The 20,270-nt window shown below is 34.2% G+C and overlaps 3 protein-coding genes across 4 annotated transcripts; 1 reads left to right on the top strand and 2 right to left on the bottom strand.

Annotated features, from left to right (window-relative positions):
* The first annotated feature begins 441 nt into the window (after positions 1-441).
* On the top strand, positions 442-5,462 carry LOC108463870 (65-kDa microtubule-associated protein 1). 2 transcript variants are annotated; one of them, XM_053024236.1, is made up of 11 exons: positions 442-607; positions 1,645-1,713; positions 1,814-1,908; positions 2,010-2,213; positions 2,317-2,571; positions 2,649-2,864; positions 3,090-3,245; positions 3,326-3,637; positions 4,116-4,203; positions 4,639-4,787; positions 4,926-5,462. In XM_053024236.1, the coding sequence occupies exons 3-11, from the start codon at positions 1,837-1,839 to the stop codon at positions 5,214-5,216; spliced, it is 1,743 nt and encodes a 580-aa protein (XP_052880196.1). In that variant the 5' UTR covers positions 442-607; positions 1,645-1,713; positions 1,814-1,836; the 3' UTR covers positions 5,217-5,462. The 2 variants fall into 2 exon arrangements, with proteins under 2 accessions (XP_052880196.1, XP_052880197.1); XM_053024237.1 differs by lacking the exons at positions 442-607; positions 1,645-1,713 and having other exon boundaries at positions 1,810-1,908; positions 1,982-2,213.
* LOC108463869 (putative BPI/LBP family protein At1g04970) lies at positions 5,220-9,551 on the bottom strand. Its single transcript, XM_017763843.2, has 7 exons — positions 8,810-9,551; positions 8,136-8,275; positions 7,454-7,805; positions 6,709-6,954; positions 6,452-6,577; positions 6,053-6,236; positions 5,220-5,711 (listed from the first exon to the last, which is right to left on the bottom strand). The coding sequence occupies exons 1-7, from the start codon at positions 9,230-9,232 to the stop codon at positions 5,662-5,664; spliced, it is 1,521 nt and encodes a 506-aa protein (XP_017619332.1). The 5' UTR covers positions 9,233-9,551; the 3' UTR covers positions 5,220-5,661.
* A 7,014-nt stretch (positions 9,552-16,565) lies between these two features.
* LOC108461161 (serine/threonine-protein phosphatase PP-X isozyme 2) lies at positions 16,566-19,857 on the bottom strand. Its single transcript, XM_017760892.2, has 8 exons — positions 19,493-19,857; positions 18,538-18,690; positions 18,399-18,461; positions 18,235-18,320; positions 17,757-17,832; positions 17,408-17,676; positions 17,255-17,333; positions 16,566-17,025 (listed from the first exon to the last, which is right to left on the bottom strand). Exons 1-8 carry the CDS (start codon positions 19,631-19,633, stop codon positions 16,975-16,977), a joined length of 918 nt encoding a protein of 305 aa, XP_017616381.1. The 5' UTR covers positions 19,634-19,857; the 3' UTR covers positions 16,566-16,974.
* Between the last annotated feature and the right edge of the window lie 413 nt (positions 19,858-20,270).

The raw sequence follows: 20,270 nt of genomic DNA, 5'->3' as shown, positions 1-20,270 counted from the left end.
CAACCTCTTTCTTAGTTTATCTAAGATTTTGGGTGGAATCATATGATAAAATCGATATAAATAAATTATTATAAATAATTATAAATCATATAAAGAAATTATTATAATTAGATTCAAATTAAATTCATATGATAAAATTAATGTATAATAAAAATAAGTTATTATAATTTTATGAAAATTTTAACACTAAAAATATTGAACTTGTAGAAAAACCTATATGAAAGACAATTCAATAAAATTTGCTTTCAAATAATCTTATATTCTAAACCCAAGGGGTTTGAGATGTATTTTCACATTGTTTGGTCACTGTAATTTTTAGTCCCAAAAGTCAGAAAGAGACGAACAAGTAAAATATTTAAAGGATTAGAACCTGACAGTGTCATCTTCGTAAATAACACAAGAAAGACGGGTACTTAACGATCAGAATAATTTATCAAGACAATTAGATATGTTATAGGGTCCCACAGCCCGCATTTATCGTTTCTGTTCTCTGCATCAAAATCAAAGCTTCTCTCACTCTCACAAACTCCACTCTCTGCAAAGATCAAAAGCTTTAGATCTGAAGTACAGTAAAAACCCAGAAATCTTTGCTTAAAATAAGATCTGGGTATGGCTTATTTACTCTTCTCCTCAGTTTCATTGTTCTCTCTCCTGCATTTTCAGCTTTGTTTACTCTTGTTTTGATCTTTATGTGAACAAAGTATGCTTTTCTTTTTTGGTTGTAGTTGGGTTTAAGAAAGATCTGAGGTTATCCTTGTAGTTGGTTTCATGAAAGTGTGTTTTTAGTGGATAATTGAGCTTTGAGTTTTCTTTGCTATTTTTAGTGATTAATGATTAGTGAATTTTGAGAAAGAAATGAAATTGTGAAGCTGGGTCGTTTTTGTTCAAGGCCGGTTGCCTGGCTTCGGTCAATCAAGGTACGGGTTTCATTGTTTGTTGAGGAATGTGAGGTAAATAACCTAAAAACTTGTTTTAAAAATGTTGATGGTTTGGCCAGTGTGTTTCAAATTTGTAATAAATTTTGTTTTATGTTACATTTGGCTAACATATTGGAAGCTCAATAGATCAAAACTGATATCTCTATCATACTTAAGGCTTTGTTTACATTGGTTCTTGATCTGAGATACAAAAATATTCATGTTTTTTTTCCTTGTAAATTCCCATCAGATTCATTTTTTATTGGTTTTGGATTAAGATATTCAAGAGAACTTTCCCTTGCTTCTTGCAAGAAGTCGTTGAGCATTCCTTTGTCCTTCTTGTAAATTTCAATGTTTGAGCAAGAGCAACCAAATTTTCTGCAAGTTTACTTGATTGATCAATTGCACTTTGGTCCAATATGTATGATGAGTCTTTTCTTTTTACTTCTTTTGTACTATAATCTGAACTCAGTGATACTTCCTACTAGCCTGCTTATTGCAATTTCCGAAGACAAACTTCAGAAACATTGTCTAGTGTGCTTACTAAATACCATGGTTGCATCTTCATTTTTTTTACTGCCTAAGATATTCTTTTATATCATTTCAATATTCCAATCCCTTACCAATTCATATGTTTTTACATTTCAAGTTTATCTTGTTTATTGCCATGAGATTCTTCAGTTAATCTAATTCTTGATACTTCTCCAAACTTAATGATATTCCATAGGTTGCGACTTCTGCTGCTAGGTGTATGTCATTTAGTCTGGTAAAGTGCTGTTTCTAGCTGGTCAAGAAGGTATATACTCATAATTCTCTAGTTCTGGATTGTTCTTTCCTTTTAAATTGCAAGATTTAAAATAAATGTCTCTTAATGTCTATTAAATGCTCTGGTGTAGGCTAGGTTGAAGTGGTAGAGTAAATGGCAGTAATGGATGCACAAAACCCTCTTCTAGGAGAAACCACTTGTGGCACTTTACTGCAGAAACTGCAAGTAATGTGGCTTCTAACTTGTTCTCTCCCATAAATTCTTTGTTTCTGGTGCATATCTGAATGTAGAAATATAGGAGGTAAAATGTTCTGCATTGATTGAAGGAAATATGGGATGAAGTTGGTGAAAGTGATGAAGAGAGAGACAAGATGCTTCTTCAGATAGAGCAAGAGTGCTTGGATGTGTATAAAAGGAAGGTTGAGCAGGCTGCAAAATCAAGAGCAGAACTTCTTGTGACCTTGTCAGATGCCAAACTAGAACTTTCCACACTTGTATCAGCTCTTGGAGACAAAAGTTTTCTTGGTGTAGTGAGTAATCACTTAATATCTTGTTATAATCATATTTGCTCTAGATAATAGGAAGTTATTACTCTTGGTATGCAAATCAATGTTGTTTACAAGTTTGCTGTAGGATACTGTGAAGGCATCGGGGACAATCAAGGAGCAACTTGCTGCTATAGCACCAGCGCTTGAACAGCTGTGGAAACAGAAAGAGGAGAGAGTTAAGGAGTTTTCTGATGTACAATCACAGATTCAGAAGATATGTGGGGAAATTACTGGGAGTGCCAATGAGCAGGCTGGTGCTCCTGCAGTGGATGAGTCCGACTTGTCCCTAAAGAAGTTGAATGAGTATCAAGTAAAGCTCCAAGAACTTCAAAAGGAGAAGGTAAATTCATTGTCTTACGTATTCTGGCATCAAGTCTTTACATGCATCAATGCCACTAACTTCTCATTGCATTGCAGAGTGATCGGCTGCATAAAGTCCTTGAATTTGTTGGCACTGTGCATGATCTTTGTGCTGTACTTGGAATGGACTTCTTTAGTACTATAACTGAAGTTCATCCAAGCTTAGATGATAAAACATGTGTGCAGTCAAAAAGCATCAGCAATGATACACTATTAAGGTTGGCTGAGACAGTCTCAGCTTTACATGAAGATAAGAAGCAGAGGCTTCATAAGGTATTTCTATTGACTGTAGTAGTTCTGTTTTTTTTTTTTTTCTTCTTTTCTGGTGAAAATGTACTCCCCATTTCTCTTCTTGATACGTTAGCATCAGACACAGATATATGACCAGATTGGCACATCTTTATTACGGACATAAATATGAGCTTTGTAATATATTCAACTTTTATACTTCTATTCCAATAGTTTAAAATATGAAATCAGCATGTTCCTCTTTGACAGCTTCAAGAGTTAGCAACTAAGCTAACAGATCTGTGGAATTTGATGGACACTCCTGAAGAAGAAAGGAGATTATTCGACCATGTTACCTGCAACATCTCTGCATCAGTTGATGAAGTGACTGTTCCTGGTGCTCTTGCTCTGGATCTGATTGAACAAGTAATCAAGTTTCTTAATTGCTTGTTTAGGTATGAGTGAGAAGAGTTGCTAACTTGTCTTTATTTTCTATTGTCCTGAAGGCAGAGGTAGAAGTTGAAAGGCTTGATCAGCTAAAGTCAAGCAGAATGAAGGAACTTGCTTTCAAAAGGCAAGTGGAGCTTGAGGAGATATTTGCCCATGCTCATATAGAGATAGATCCAGAGGCTGCTAGGGAGAAAATTATGGCTCTGATTGATTCCGGGAATGTTGAGCCTGCTGAGTTACTAGCTGACATGGATAATCAGATAGCAAAAGCGAAAGAAGAAGCCCTTAGCAGGAAAGAAATATTGGATAGGGTTGAAAAATGGATGTCAGCTTGTGAAGAAGAAAGTTGGCTTGATGACTATAATCGGGTACTTATCTCTTCTTCAACCTCGTTTTCTCTTTGGCTTCTTGCTCTGATTTCTCTCTCCCTTTTTGGCGGGACTGGTGAGTGTATTGATTTGCAATATTGCATTGAAGATACCAGGAACAACTCTGATAATGTGGCCATGATATTTTTGCGCAACCTTGTTATCCTAACATGATCTAATTGAGAACATGGCCTGGAGTGCTGTGGTTTGATATATACCCTTAATGGTGTTCCTTGAATCCATCAACTTATTTATTCCAATATTGCCTGATAAAAGTTTTGGATTTGACATTTATGAGTGACTGCTAGCTCCTCAGCATGTTTAAGATGTATACCCCTGTACCTCTATGTAGGGAAAAGTACTATCATGGTACTACAGATGCAGATTTGATGGTGATCTTCCCTGCAAATGCTCTTAGCTTATTACCTGTAACTGACCCTGAGTATTTGGTTCCACTAATATTTTCCTGCTGGAACAGGATGATAACAGATACAATGCAAGCAGGGGGGCACATTTAAACCTCAAGCGTGCTGAGAAGGCTCGTATTCTGGTAAACAAAATTCCAGGTAGGACCATATAGAGTCATATGTCCATATTAATCTCCCTGAACCATCGTTAGGAATTCAATTTCTGGTCATGAAGTTCCTTTCAATCTACTTTATCCGCTGCTGAGTTGATAAATTTTGTTATCTTCAGCTCTACTGATTTAGAATTAGTAATCAAACTAAAATTTTAAATCTCATTTGATTTGGAAGAAATTTATTGTGTATATACGACAAGGATGGTCACCACTCACCATCGCTAATGCACCTATTTCAAGAGAGTAAATAAAATGATCTCCTGAAACTAATAAGTTCTAGTTTCCAGCCATCCATGGCATATTTGTCTTTAACATCTACGTGGTAGAGGAGAAATTAAATGATGCTACAACTCTAGATCTGCTTAGCATGCATGTATAGCCTGACATTTTCTGTATTAATTGCCTTTATTGGCCTGTTTAGGTATGGTTGACACTTTGGTTGCCAAAACTCGAGCTTGGGAGGAAGATCGTGGCATATCATTTAAGTACGATGGTGTTCCGCTCCTTGCCATGCTGGATGAATATGCTATGCTCAGGCAAGAAAGGGAAGAAGAGAAAAGGAGGCTTAGGGTAAATTTTCTATTCATTATCAGTTCCAACTATTTTTAAACTTCAAGCATGAACCTAGATTTAGACATGAAGAAGGTGAACTTAAATGGTCTCTCGTTGTACTAAATGCGGTAACTGGTAAACCTATAAAACCTACAGGATCAGAAGAAGTTCGGTGAGCAGCAAAACACAGAACAAGAACCCATATTCGGTTCAAGGTCAACCCCAGCTCGACCGGCTAGTACAAAGAAGGTGGTGGGACCTCGGACCAATGGAACCCCCGGCAGACGCTTGTCTTTAAGTGCCAGTCAAAATGGAAGCAGATCTGCAGCTAAAGAAGGGAAGCGGGACAGCATGAGGCTGGCAGCTCCTGCCAACTTTGTTGCCATAACAAAGGAGGATGCCGCCCCCCATGTTTCTGGAACCGATAGATCACCAGCATCACCCTAATAATAAATAAATTTAGTGGTTTACACCCTTTGTCTTGTGACTAGTGTTATTACCTGATATTGCTTACTATATCGAAGAGCTGTTGTAGCAATATAGTGAGTGAGTAGAGAGTATACTGTTATTAGTGTGTAACATTGTGATATTTGACATTTTAAAGCTGGTTTTCTATTCATGTTGTCCCATGAGCCGATACAGTAAACCCTATTTATAATAATAACATTCACTTTTCATCTATAATAGCAACAATTCTTTACTAAATTAATTCTTATATCAACTCCTTGTCCCAATACAATATAAATCTCACTAATTAATACTATTAATTAATATTATTAATGTGTTATAATTTGAATCACAAATACTATTATAAATCTCTAACAACCACTTCAATGAGACCGGATCTTGCATTTTCAAGCTGATTCTTGACTCATGCTTCATCATCATTGCTTTAGCCAGATTTGTAAGGAGTCCAGGAAAAAAGGGATAAAAACAATGTTTCTGGCAAAAGGTAGAAGGTAGGGATTAGTCTATTAGATATAAAAACTCCCAACCCAGAATCCAAATTTGATCGATGGCAGTAGGTGAGTGAGACAAACCCCCCATCTTTTATTGCCTTAAGACTCTTGACACTGTATTTAAATAAGAAACAAATCATTTTTACTTCTCCCACTCTCTTTGAAATTTACAAACCGAAAAAGCTAAAAAGCTTCAACTCAAGTATAAACTATGTACTATGTAATATACTTTCGGGGCTCACTTGTACATAATTTTAGGTAATTAACAGTAGTTAATTTTAGCATGATCATCAAGCATTCAAGCTGTTGCTAAAAAATTTATACCTGGTCGAGAGATCATATCCTCTGTGTAGCTCAAATCACTACGAACCATAACCTTCGAATTGAGTTGGACAATTTCAGCATTCTGAAGTGTAAAACCATGGGGAAGCGGCAAAGGGAACCCATTTCTAAGATGTAAGTTCAGATCTGGCATGAAGAAGTTTTCGAGGACTGTTGACATTGCAGCCTAAAACAATATTCACCGCACTTTTCATTAGATGCATAAAAATGATCTTGCTCGGAATGGTTTGAATATGATTCATTAATAGTGCTTCCATGCATGTTTATACTTAACGAAGTATCGAATGCATATAATTTGGCAACTATTTTTATGTCTAAGTTGTATCAGAAACACAAATGCAAACACTAATGGATTGAAAAGAGGCTTGAAATGGATAATACCTGAAGGAGATGCATGTTAAGATTACCAATATTACTCCATGCCAAAGATGATGTGAAGTTGGTTAGCTTAATGCTACCAGTAAGATTGTTCCTATGAATTTCTGCAGAACATGATGCACTTATCACCTGCATATAATTATTACAATCGTTACCATTCAAAAGCTTGTAAAAAGATCAAAACAGAAACTGGCTTCCCGAGTTAAGAGAGGATATGAATAAATGAATTAAAAGACGATAATCATATCAACTAAGCATACCAATGAGATGCAAGCGATGGAGACGAATTCACTGGAATCTAAGACCTCGAAAGTCAAATCTGCATAAATAGTGGTGTCCACGTCATGATCTGCAATTCGTATGACTGGTGGAGAAGTCACCGTTACATGAAGCTTCATATCATCATTTGGATATTGCTCATACAATTGAGGTATAATATATCTCCATCCAGCAGTGTTCGTCAGTGACTCAGGTATTTTGTTGAGAGTCCAATGCATATGATCTGCCTGACCACCAAAAGAACATATATGCATAACTATCAAATTGACATTAAGGTGTGCTTGATTGGGTGGAAAAGTGAAGGATGGGAGGAGGAAGTGAAAAAGTGAAAAGAAAAGCGAGAGGAAAGAAAATAGAAGGGTTGATAATTTCACATCCTAATGCATAAAAACCAATCCTTCCAAATTGGAATCAGAAGAGGAGAGAAAATAGAAGAGAACTGTATGTTAGTTCAAATTATACATTTTCCTTTTATGGTTCAACTCTACCAAGCAATGAAGGGAAAGAAAATTGCTTGTTCTTTCTATTTTTCCGTCTTTCCTACCAACCAAGTACACTATGAAAAGAAAATTTATATTTTCATCCTGCTAGTTTTCCACCCCTTCGGAAAGCCTAAATTACATTTTAGATGCAATTTTCTGCAATCTCAATATAACCTTCAATCAAACCGAAGTTAACTCTAGGAAATTTGAGGATGATTGCAGGTTTCATACTGTGGAAACTTACATGGAAGTATACTGATGCAGCAGATTGAAAAACTTTTTCATGCAATGAGATTTCAACCATCTTTGCTAAACCATTGCAGGAAAGGAAATTCTGTGCTCTTTTACTGTAATAGTTTGAAACTGAAATTTCATCTGCTCCGTTGAATAAACCATTAATTTCAAGCTCTACGGAAGAATTAGTTAACAAAGGGTCATCCATGAAAGTCACATTCAATGCAACAACACTATTAACTTGCAGTTGTTTTGGAAGCGACTGCAACAATGAGTCAAGCTTTATTATTCCTTCTTTGATCTTCTTGATAATCGCATCTTCAACTTCAGACATGATTTTCCCTCGGAAAGCATCAATGATCCTGGATGATAAGTTGAATAAATACAATAAGTATCATAACAGGAAAGATACGGATCTCAAGCAGAATCTAAAGAACAAAATGGTAAACCTAAAAGATTCATGTATGTGATTTTTAACTGATGCATAATTTAGTTTTGTAGAATACTATTAACAAGCTATAAAAAAAATCCTTTGGTTTAATGACAGAATAATGACTGATTCTATGTATTTGGAGGGTCCTTGAAGGATCATATCCCCATTCTTACGTCTGAACGTATGTGGGACGTGGATGCTTCAATAAAAATGAAGAGTTGGATTAGCATTGTTGTCCGAATAGGCAACGATAGCATACCCTTGATAAAGCCAAGAAGCTCCACCATCTACATTTATGGAGATATCTTTCACATGACATTCATATTCCGATAATAATAGCTTGAGAGTTCCTTCTTCGTTTATAACAGCCGCTTTAAGCCACACCACCATGCCTAGAACCTATGAACCAGCAAATATAAACATCAAGTCTACAAACCATCCTAACAATCAAAATTTTAAATAGACGTTAGTTTGTTACTGGTTCTTTTAATATACTTATTATTTGATAAATACCAAACTATGACAAGGCAAAGGTTAACATAATGGATAAGCACAAGGTTCTTTGATGCAAGATGATATGAACCAAAACCAGTACCATATAAAGAGGGGCTTAATTATGGGCATATGCATCTCAAATAACCATGAAAAAACTATGTAAATTTCCCAACTATAAAACTTCAAAACACTATAACATGGACAGGTTAAAACATACAAATTATAAATTATTCAAGCAGAACCGTCTTTCGAGCTTAACAAAAGTGAAACAACTATGGGAATTTTGTTAAATTTTTCAAAAGTTTTTTCACCTTTGAAAGATTATATCTCTGTACTCATGAATATTTAAACAAAAATGAAAAGTGAAAGCCAAAACAGAACCAAATCAACAGTATCAATTACTTTGTTCTTTCAAAGTTCCCAACTGTTATCCCATACCTCAACAGTGGCAGTTCCTTGATCAGAAATAGTGACTATCCATGTTTTGTAAGAATACTTCCACTTCATATTCAAATTAGCAGTAGCACCAGAAGCAACTAAAACAATACCGGAGTCTCCAGTTGCAATCGATGAAAAAGGAAAATCGACACTGTAAATTACGATATCAGAAAGACCCATACGAACTTTCCCAACAACCGGGATTTTTGCAGACTTTTCGATATCAGACAGTTGAAGTGGAATTATAGAAGAAACAGCTTTCTCAATCAGCAAATCTTTAGCAAAATCAAGACCTTTAGTGGATATAACAGCAGATATGTATCCTTTTTGGTTGGATTCAAGTTGGGTATTTGCAGGAATGAGCAGGAATGAGAAAAATATGAAGCGTATAGCATTTTCCATGGATTTGGAAGAGATCTCCATATGGGGAGAAATGGTTTTAAGAGGATAAGAAACCTAAAGCTTGCTCAAAGGATTTTAATAAACTTAGAATTGCTTATATGATTGGGATTTTTCTCCTAGTGACAGAGAACTGGGGATTACTTCCAAAAGATGAAGCTATGAAAGAAACAGGTGGAATAATGAGCAGTGATGTATATGAAGCCGGTTGATTAAATCGGTTTGGAATTTTGTTCATTATTTTGATGTGTAAGAAGATTTGACCAAACAATGCTGTTTCTATCTAACAGCGTACATCTTGTTAAGATAATCATACAAGCATCCAACCCCAATATTGGCATCAATTACAAGTACAATATTTTCACTTTTTTCCCTGAAGAAACAAACCCACGGTACTTGGCTTACATGTTAAAAGACATACTGTTTTTAGAGATAAAGGTTGTTTCCCTATGGAGGGAATGAAAATATGAAAAATAATTAAGGATAAATTGTACTATCACTCACTCAATTTTATAGGTAGTTGACAAAACAGTTATTAAGTTTCATTTCAATCACACAACTTTAAAAAAATAATAAAACAGTCACTAACATTATTAAAAAGTGACAAATTAGTTACTTATTAACATTTTCCAGACTTAACGGGATAGCTGACGTGACCAATTAATTAGCTGATGTAATCAGTTAACTTGCCATATTGGACCAGTAATCAACGGTCAAAGAAGAAAAGAAAAGATGACTGTTCCTTCTCTGCTTTCTTCTTTTTCTTGTCATCGTTCTCTTCATCTTCTTCTCCCTCAACCTCTTTCTCTTTGTGCTTTTTTTATTTTTTCTTGTTCTTCTCTCCTTTCTCTTCATCTCCTTCCTCCCTTAACCTCATCTTTTATCATCTCTTGAATTTGAGTCTTTTTCTTTCAATCCAATATGGGTTGTTGCTCGACAAAAACCAAAGGGTCAAACCCACAACAGAACAATGGCTACAAATCAGGAGCCACAACAATAGTTGCTAAACAACCCCAAGCCACCCGCATCCCTGAAAAACCAAGCACTCCAGCACCATTAAAGTCAGTGGTTCCAATCAAACATGAACAGACGATAAGATTTAAAGAAAAATAAAGGACTAATAAATATAAATTTCAAAGCATTAGATGACATAACATGGTACTGATTCAGATTTCAGTTTCTATAGGAGTAGGTCCATAATACAAAAATCCAAATAGATATTCAAAAGAAAAATGAACTCAACATTACACATTTGAAGTTCAATGGCAAACAATATAAATGGAGGTATATAAGTATGGCTTGATTATATTGCTGCATGAAACTTAGTTCATATATATGGGGATCTCACTTTTTCTTGGCAGCCACTTCAGCCTTGATCTGCAATGTGGGCAAAGTCACAAATAATAGATAAAATAAATTCAAGAAAAAACAGTTGAAAAAACAAACACCCCAACTACCTTCTTTACACCTCTGACTTTTTTAGCCTTGTTTTTCCTTTTCTTCATCTGTTTCTAGACTTTTCAAGCTTGGTATCAAGTCCGTTCTATCATCAGAAAAAAAAAAACCTTTAGAATCAATACACAAACTACATATGTGCATTAGCGCATGAACTCAACTTGTGCGGCGGAGGCCGTTGGCCATGGAGGTGCCGGTCCCGTGGAAGCGTAGTCGTCTTTAAGTTCCTAGATTTTGACCATTGGGAATCGTTGATACGAAGCTCTTTCCATTTTCTCTTTTTCTTCTTCTTCTTCTTTTTCTCTTCTTCTTCTATTGCCAGGGCTCTTAAATGAGTTTAAGGTTAAAAAGGATTGTTAAAATGATAGTTAAAATGACTGTTTTGTTATTTTTTTTAAAATCTAGGTGACTGTTATGTCAGTTACCCCAAAATTGAGTGAGTATTGGTGTAATTTACCTAATAATTAAAATTTGAGGGTTGTTAATTTAGAAGCAAATTGATGGAAAAAAAATTGAATGTCCTTCCAAATTGGAAAGACAAAAAACAAAGAAAATGAAAAAAATGTGTGTAGTAGATAAAAATTATGTATTTTTTAATTTTTTTTTTTTTCTATTTTTCAATTTTAAGAATCATATTTATGGAAAGAAAATTCATGTTTTTCATCTTCTGGTTTTTTATCCCTTCAATTTTCTTTTCACTCTATCAAGCAAAGATTAAGTATCGGGATGACAAAAAAATCCAAATCCTACAGGTGTCGATCCGATCAGTTAAGGTTTTTTCTTTTTGAAAATAGGGTTCGGGTCATGTCGAGTTTGAGGTAAATTCGCTCCACCTCATGATATTTATAAAAATGCCCCTAATATATATACATATATTAAGTTTTTACTTTAAATAAAAGTATAAACTCAAAAAAAAAACATATTTGCTTCAAAATAAAACAATTAAATTAAATTCGAGCAGAAGCAATGTGGAGCTGGGTTTTCTACTAAATTTCAAGTTCGAATTTGGGCGAATTTTTTTTTTAAAAAGTTAATGTCAAATCATGTTAAAAACGAATTGATCAAGTTTAAAGTTTACATCAGGACAGACGAAAATCCTCCTCGTTACCCTCCTACCCAAGTATCTTTTTGTGTCATCCCAAAATAGAGTGTAGACTTGTTTCTTGGGTCATCCCACATAACTAACAATTTGCCTCATCTGTTACGCTCCTCCGACAGCGTTTGTTGTTTGTAATCATTAAATAAGAGCCAAATGAAGAGATGAACTCGTTGCAGACCTTTATATCTCAAAATGATTTTCCATGCTTCATCTTTTGGATTCCATTTTTCTTGTGTGTAGTGCCTATAAGCATCCGAGACTGAAAGTTGGCCAAATGTTGACCATCGCAATATGGATCGGTCAGACATTGGTGGGCAAGTGCCAGCAATTTTTAATACAATCGTTGAAGGTAGCAAACAAATAGCCACTTCCAATTACCCATTTCATCTGTACCCCATCATGATCAATTCGATGCTGCCATAGTGAGTCCAAGTCAAGGAGCCATGTGTCCAAGCAAAACCGAACTGAGCCACTATCTCCCAAGGACCAACGTATGTTTGTTTTTAATTCTTTCCGAACTTTTGAGATAGAGCGGTATAGGAGCAATTTGATCGTTCAATACTTTCTCGACTAAGATCATCAACTTTGAACTCCAATCTCATGACGTTGACCCAATAAGCAAATTGATTCGATATTAATTGGAAGCCCAGTTTGAACAATGATAAGTTTTGGTCCCTTACTTGTCTCAGTTTGAGACCACCATTGTCTATCAGCATGCAACCTTAATTCCATCCGCTAAGAGCTGGCTTTTGCTTCTCAATCGTAGGACTCCACGACAAGCTTCTCAATTTTGAAACATTTACATTCAAGAATGAGTGTAGTAATTTTAAATTATTTTGTATTATCACTCTGGTATAGATAATTTTCGAGAAATCATACATTAAGACATAAGTGTACTTATCAATAACAAATCGAAAAATTTCATTTTGAACTCTTCTATAAAATAAAAGAACTCCAATATATCAACCAAGATACTGTAGTGTTTATAATCCTAGCTTTACACTGATAACCTATGTGATACCATTCTTAATGTTTTCTAAAAAAAAAAAAATGAGAAAAAAGATTATACAAAAAATATGCGAGATATTCGACCTTCTCTTTGAAAGCTTGATCTATCTCTTGTTCTCAACGTCTTGGTTAATACAATAAACTAGCCTTTCCATACCCACAACAAACAAATACAATGAAGAAGGATCTTCTTGTCAAATTGCTCCTGACGGTTTGAAGGCCCCAATCATCCCTTCATTCCATACAATTTGCATTTCGAATGCATAATAAGGTCAATCATTTTCTTATAAATACTTGCACTTGATAGAATTTTTAACAAAATCTCATTGGATTTTGTTATAGGTTTTTTTTTTTGTGATCTAATTTAATAGTTATTCATGTACATATATGTATAGTATGAATAACCTCATGTGCTACAAATTTTGGGTCATTAATTTCTGTGATTAAAATAGTGACAATACTATTAAAAGACTCTGTCCTTTCTAAGAGCTTTGAAGAGAGAACTCCTCATTGATGATATTAGAACATAGTAAAATGACAAATTCATTGGATAGTTTCAGGAACTTGCCTTTTATAGGAAAATTTCCATAAATTATCCCCTCACCTATATATAGCTTGGTAAAAAAGTTCATAGGTTTCTGCTGGAGTCACTCCTTACCAAAGTACCAGTTTTCATTCAACACCTCAATTCTATTATCTCTCATTCTAGTCGATAATATTTATGCTTCGTTTGGTTACTAGTGTAATAATATAAGGAAAAAGTTTATTCATTACATATATTACAATAGTTAGTATAAATTTAAACTTGAAATTAGAAAGATAAGCAAAAACTCTTAAAAAAAATAAACCAATTTTTTTTTCTCTTTACTAAAATAAGTTACGGGAGTGGCTAAATATCACCAATTGAATTAGTTTATTGCCAACTCATATGTAAAAAATGATTACTCCTACCAAAGGTAGCATTAGTGCAAACTTGATTATGAGCCAAGTTAGGGTAAGACCGATGTGAAATTTTATGCCCATTTTTCCAGATTCGACTAAAAAAATGAGTTTAAAATTCTGTCCAAACCTGACTCATATTAAAAATGCTAAATTTGAGCCCAACTTGGCCCGCCAGATTAATTCTTTTTAGATTATTTTTATATAAAAAATTTAAAAATATAATACATCAAATACACTAAAAATATTAAAATAAATATTTCCCAACAAATTAAAAATACATTAAAAAATTTATATTTAAATAACACTAAAATAATTACAATTTAGCAAGCATATGCCTCTAAAATAGTAACAAAATTAATAATAAAATAAAAGTTATATAATATTCAAACAATACCAACAAAATAATAGTAAAATAGCAACAAAATTGTAGCAAAATAACAACGAAACAACAAAAAAGCAATAGCAAAACTACAAATTCGGGTCAGGTCAGGCCAAACTTGGGCCAAAAAAATCTTATCCAGGGCTCGGCCCGTTTAGAAAACAGCCATTATTTTTTTTGTCTAAGCCTATTTTTTCAACCTACATTTTTACTCAAACCCTCACACTTTTTAAATAAACTATAAAATCTAAACAAATGACTCAACCCATGATAATATCTACTATTGTAGTTTATTAACCATTCACATCTAGCCTTTTATTGCCACAATAGCTGTTCATAACTCAATCTCCTCGAGTTCCTCTCTAAGCTCGATTTTTACTTTTTTCATTTACTAGATTTAAAATTGTGTAGGGCTCGTTAGCTTGATATAATTTTTTTTCTTCCGATCAAAAATATTCCCACTCAACTCCTTGTTCCAGCTTTTATATAGTTCTCCGACGTTTGTGGCATATTACTATGATCTCTCCAATTAGACGCCAAGAATCATGTAGCTAACCCACAAAGAAACAAAGTGGTCTTTTTGTCTGGTGTTTGTTCTCTTTAGACATTTTAATCAAGATTAGCATGTGGTATGATTTGAGTTTAGGAAGGCGAATCACTGTAGTGAATAGGGTTATATTTACAAGGATGGTTAATAATTTCATTTCTTAAATAAATAAAAAAAATAAGTAAAGTAAATATCATCGGAGATTTTCATAAAACTGAAAATTAAAATAAATTTAAAGCTTAGCAAAGAAAATAAATTTAATTATCTTATTCTGTAAAATTATAATGACTACTTAATTTAATTTTCACTTTGAACTTCAGTTATTTAATTACAATCAATTAAATAATAATTTAAATTAATTACTAAGTCATCTCTTGGTTCATGTGAGAAAATGCATTTATTATGAATAGTGATACATGTAACTTAATTTTTTATTCGTCATTTTCATTCATTCAACAAATCAATTCAAATGCAATCTGTAAAGGGTTGTGTTGAGCTAGTCGAAAAACCGATTGGACATATTTGCTTTAGGGCTCAAATAATTTGTATTTAAGTTCTGATTCCTCGTCTTTTAATTACAACATTATTTAGTCATGAAATTAATTCACTAAAAGTATCATAACTGAACTCTCATTTATTATATACCATTACAAAGCAATTTATGATATGCTTGTCCAATGATTTCGTCATAATTGTGTTGCCCTCATAGGATACTTATCTCTTTGGGTTAGATTAGTTCACCTTATATGATCTTGTTTTATCTAATGATAACTATTACATCTTCCTTTTGTGAAAAAATCTATTACTAACACATAGTAATAAAATCATTCGTCTTAAACAAATGACTTATGGCCCCATGCAATGCCAATGAAAGTATATTATTCATCCTTTATCGAGCTATGAGTTTCACTGTTGTAAGTAAAGTTATGTCATACATACATCGTATACCCAACATACCAACTTTCGATTTTATTACCAATTGAACTCTGACTTTCAATATATTAAAGTATACAAGTTACACATATATAATCAGTTACTTACTCAGGATTAATGTAAGTCACACTATGAATGTCACAAATAAATAAATTCATAAACGAATTTAGGGTAAATTCAATTTGGGTCCTATATAATGTATTATCAGTTTAGATAATCACATATAGTCTCTATCTTTCTAGGAATCATCCGTTTCAATACTCAAGATAAACTATCCTCCCACTTAAACTTGATAAATAATATAATAGCCTCTTGAATTAAGTTTCTTAATTTTAATTATTTAGGCTATAAACTATTTAGATTACTTACTAATACAAGTTGTATTCTTACATCTTGATCACCGGTGCATCAAATGGCTCATCTCCGACGTCAAGTGGATCATCATCCCGCCGCCAAACTTTCTTATCAACTCTCCAACCTTCCATTGGTATTGTTTAAATATAAAATTTTATATGTTCTTTATTCTTCGCAAAACAGTGAAAGGGATAACATAGAATTATTTTTAAAAAATCCTTTTCAATTACGTTTTTTAATCAAATTACAATATTAAACTAATCATCAATTTATTCCTAGCAAACATTCTTGATAATTTGTTATTTCATATTTCCATGGTGATAAGGTCTATGTATGAGTGCAGAATTAATAGATTGCCTGTTGCTTGTTCTGAAGGGACACCGCACTCCATTGTTACTTGGTAGACTGTCCATTGAAAACATACACCAATTCTAGGAGAGATTCAGAAACTACAACATCAACGTATTCTTTAGATATTCCAGTCAAGTCTGAATGGCAATTCTAATGCCAATTGACTGATCATCGGCAGACTGAAGAACAAAAATGGAGAAAAAAGAAGATGCACATTCATCCAGGGTCTTGTACATATGAAACAAAGAAACATGGTAGTGCTCAGCAAATAAGCTTATGTGGCCAAAGATTTGGTGAAACAAAACCAAATTGAGAAATTCTCATATAAGAATCATAGTTGCAACAACTCACTCTCCGACTGTTCCTAATCGAATTCTCGCTTCAGAATCAATGTCTCTACTCTTTCTCCCTCTTACCCTCTCTTACTCTTCCAGCACTAAAATTACAACGTAATATGCCGTGGACTCGGTAGCACAGAACAGCTACTTAACACAATACAATTACAACAAGCACACATTCGTCAAAGGCAAGCCCAACAATTACAAACTGAAAGTGCAACTCTCGATAATCATCGAGCAGGCTATCCATTGAATATCGTTCTGCTACTATAGGTGGAACATATGCGTCGAGTGACTGAAATCCTCTCGTTGATCAATTTAAGTGTAATAAACTAGAAAAGGTAATGCTTCACATCTGTTTCATAGAAAGTAATCGGGAGCAGGCTTTTTGGCGGGAGTACCTCTTGATTCCTGTATTGATAATGAACTTCAGTAAGCCATACTACTAATCTACTTATCCAACAGTGCAAGCATAGTGAGAAGAAAAACTTTGATTAGACACCACTTATTACAGCGGTCAGTAATATGGCACAGATTGTAACATCTTTCATGACAAAAAAAAAAAAGAATTCTGAATAGTTTTATGCTATCTTTTTTTCTTTTTTCTTGCATTTGGAATCAATTGCAAGTTAGTACCAACCTGAGGTGCTGCGTCAAACACGCGAAACTGCTTGTTAAGATTTTCATCCAGCTCGAGAATTGCAGCAACATTACCACATCTGTGCAACATGAAAGAACCTGTAAGCTGCAGCATAATGGAAATGGAAATGGAAATCTCAAGTTGATAAATTACCTATAACAGTAATTGGGAGCGGACCAGACTGTAACTATCTGGTTATTAAACATCCATTTGTATCCTTCCATAACCAATTGATGTGCACGGCATATATAGTCAATGTTGTTTGTGTGGTTGAACGAAGTGACAACACTGCCGCCAAACAGGAAACCAGCACCACGGGGACTCAAACCCCATCCATCAACAATATCCTCAGGGTCAGACCACAACAGGTCACACATGGCACCATCATGTGGTACTTCTTGCTTCCGATCAATTGTTCGAATCTGTAAGAGATTGTATTAGTACTGCAAACATAAAGCTTCTGGAAGAAAATTACCAAATAATTCAAGATTGCTTCTTAGACCTGATCCAAAGTTGATATTGCAGGAGAGAGACCACCATGGACGCTAAAGATTTTGTTCTCGATAAGAGCTGAAAGACTAGCATACAATAATCGACAAGATAAAAGATCATCAGAAAAAGACAATATACATATTCAAAAAAGAATATAGGTTGTGCAGCATGTAACTTAAAAGGACCGAAAGAAAGGGCATTGTAAGCTGAGAACCAAAGGGACTTAATCCAGACAACAAATATGGAACAGTAAAATTTTTTAAATTCGATTTAACTGATTATTTATAAGCAACTAAATAGCTCCCTCCATAATTCTTTAGTGGCACAAAACTGATCATTTTATAACAAGACATCAAAGATACAGTATGAAACCAATCCTATAAAAAGGAACTATATTGCCACTTGATGATACTGAAACATCACTGCCCCTAGCAACTGCAGCTGTCCTTGATAATTTATACATTCTAATAATGGAAAAACAGGCAAACCTTAAGTAATCAAAGATTTCAGTGCAATATCTCCAAACATTCACCGAGCCATATTTACGCAGGCATTCGTCATAGAATCCATATACCTGTCAAGAAATAGCAGTAATTGAATACTCTGAAAACACAATAATCTAATACAGAGGTCAAAAGAAAAATTGTTTAACCTGTGTGATCTGACGGCTTTCATGGTTCCCTCTAATGAGTGTTATGCGATCCGGATATCTGACCTGATGACACTCAAATTATCAGATGAAGAAAATTTCAACAAACCTTTCTGAAAGAACATGGTGATCTATAGTTTACCTTCAAGGCCAATAGAAGGAGAAAGGTTTCCACGGAGTAAAACCCTCTGTCAACAAAATCTCCAAGAAACAAATAATTTGTCTTAGGGCAATCACCTCCTACTTTAAAAAGCTCTTTCATATCATAAAACTGCCCGTGGATATCACCACATATCTATGCAAAAAATCAAAAGTAATATAAGTTTTCTGAATGCATAAGGTTAGCATCCAGATTAAAAACAGATTCACAATTTCTATAAACTATTTCCAGGAAGTAATATTCCCAGCCCAAGCTTTTCCCCGAATAACAGTGACCTAATCCTCCATTGTACATATGTACAAACATCGTATACCATAGACTTACATTAATCCGGCAAAACACCCTGCAAAAGTTCACGAGGAAGGAAAGGATAGTATTTACATTTAAGAGAGTCAAAACAACCTAATGCCCCTAGAAGTACTGTTCCATTGATATAAAAACTCGTCACCACCGTATATATTTTCTAACTTGGCCAAACTTTAAGGACCCTAAATCCTACTTCCATCATTTGACTTCCACCCCTGTTTAATTCTCCAATAGATAAACACTTTTTTTTCTTTGGTTCCTTTTAACCAAATCCAATCATTCTAACAGAACCCCTCCCAGCTTCTAGTCCCGTAGAAGAAAAAGGCCTATTTTCTTCTATCAACTCTCCTCCCCTCCAAAACCCTAGTCAATCGCATCTCATTTCTTGACCCGGATACAAATAGACATTATAATTCATACCCATAAGCACAAAGCCTTAAAATGTGAATAAAAATGAAAAAGCAAAAATCCCAATAACCAAAACAATCAGATAAACTCCTATAACTAATAAACACAAAGCTGAAACCTTTACTTTCACTAAACCAAAACACCCCCCAAAAAAACCCATAGGCTAAAACAAACTACCAATATATATATATAACCCAACTTTAAGAACATGTAAAAAACTTACAGTTACAGGGGCATCGACCCTTTGAACATTACTCTCTTCAACAAGGATTTCCATGGCCTTGAGACAAAGAGCTTTCACTTCGGATTCTTTCAAGGGTTCACACTTCTTTAGCTGCTCTATTTGCCTGTCTAGGTCAGACATGGTTTGGTTTGCAGAAGACCCAATAGTTAGAGGAGGTTCAAAGGCTAAAAGCCTCCTAAATCTATGAATCTCGGGGGCCTTTCGTTAACTGAGGAGTTGGTGAAATGATTTTAGAAGGGCGGTTCGATTCCTTTTTGGAGTTTCTATTTGTTTACTTGAGGTTTTTGCTATGGTGCCACTCGTGTTTTGTTGCTTTACTAGTTTAGGTATTGTAGTTAAGGTAATTTCCAAAATTTACCCAAAGTTCTTCGTCTTTTCTTTTGAAAGTGTATCGTTAAGCAATGACCAGTTGATGAGAATATGGAGCGACGCAAGATAACTGGTCCATATTGGCGGAAGAATTTCATTGTTGATAATTGATATTCTACTGCTCCTCTAATACATTTTTTTTGTTTTATGCTTCATTTCCTTTTCATTATGGGATTAGTGCCTCTTCTTTATTTCATTAATAACAATTTTTCTTCCTTTTATTATCTGTTTTTTATTCATAAACAATTTTAATTTTTAAGTCCATTAAAAGTCTGATTAAGTCCAATTTATATTAATTTTTTAATTATTTTAATATTATATTTTAAATATCATGTTGCGACACCAATCCGACGAGACTCAATTATCAATCAAAAGTGTTTTCCGTCCG

This window comes from Gossypium arboreum, chromosome 13, assembly GCF_025698485.1.
Source record: "Gossypium arboreum isolate Shixiya-1 chromosome 13, ASM2569848v2, whole genome shotgun sequence".
In the NCBI taxonomy this organism is placed as follows: Eukaryota; Viridiplantae; Streptophyta; class Magnoliopsida; order Malvales; family Malvaceae; genus Gossypium; species Gossypium arboreum.
This window is presented reverse-complemented; position numbering and strand designations above follow the sequence as displayed.

Coding starts and splice junctions, on each gene's coding strand:
- LOC108463870 (XM_053024236.1), top strand. CDS start 1,837: ATGGCAGTAATGGATGCACAAAACCCTCTTCTAGGAGAAACCACTTGT. Junction 1,909..2,009: donor CTTTACTGCAGAAACTGCAA/GTAATGTGGCTT, acceptor CATTGATTGAAG/GAAATATGGGATGAAGTTGG. Junction 3,638..4,115: donor GGCTTGATGACTATAATCGG/GTACTTATCTCT, acceptor CTGCTGGAACAG/GATGATAACAGATACAATGC.
- LOC108463869 (XM_017763843.2), bottom strand. CDS start 9,232: ATGGAGATCTCTTCCAAATCCATGGAAAATGCTATACGCTTCATATTT. Junction 8,276..8,809: donor AAGGAACTGCCACTGTTGAG/GTATGGGATAAC, acceptor GCTGGTTCATAG/GTTCTAGGCATGGTGGTGTG. Junction 6,955..7,453: donor CTGCATCAGTATACTTCCAT/GTAAGTTTCCAC, acceptor TTTGGTGGTCAG/GCAGATCATATGCATTGGAC.
- LOC108461161 (XM_017760892.2), bottom strand. CDS start 19,633: ATGTCTGACCTAGACAGGCAAATAGAGCAGCTAAAGAAGTGTGAACCC. Junction 17,334..17,407: donor GCTCCCAATTACTGTTATAG/GTAATTTATCAA, acceptor CATGTTGCACAG/ATGTGGTAATGTTGCTGCAA. Junction 17,026..17,254: donor TGTTTGACGCAGCACCTCAG/GTTGGTACTAAC, acceptor TTATCAATACAG/GAATCAAGAGGTACTCCCGC.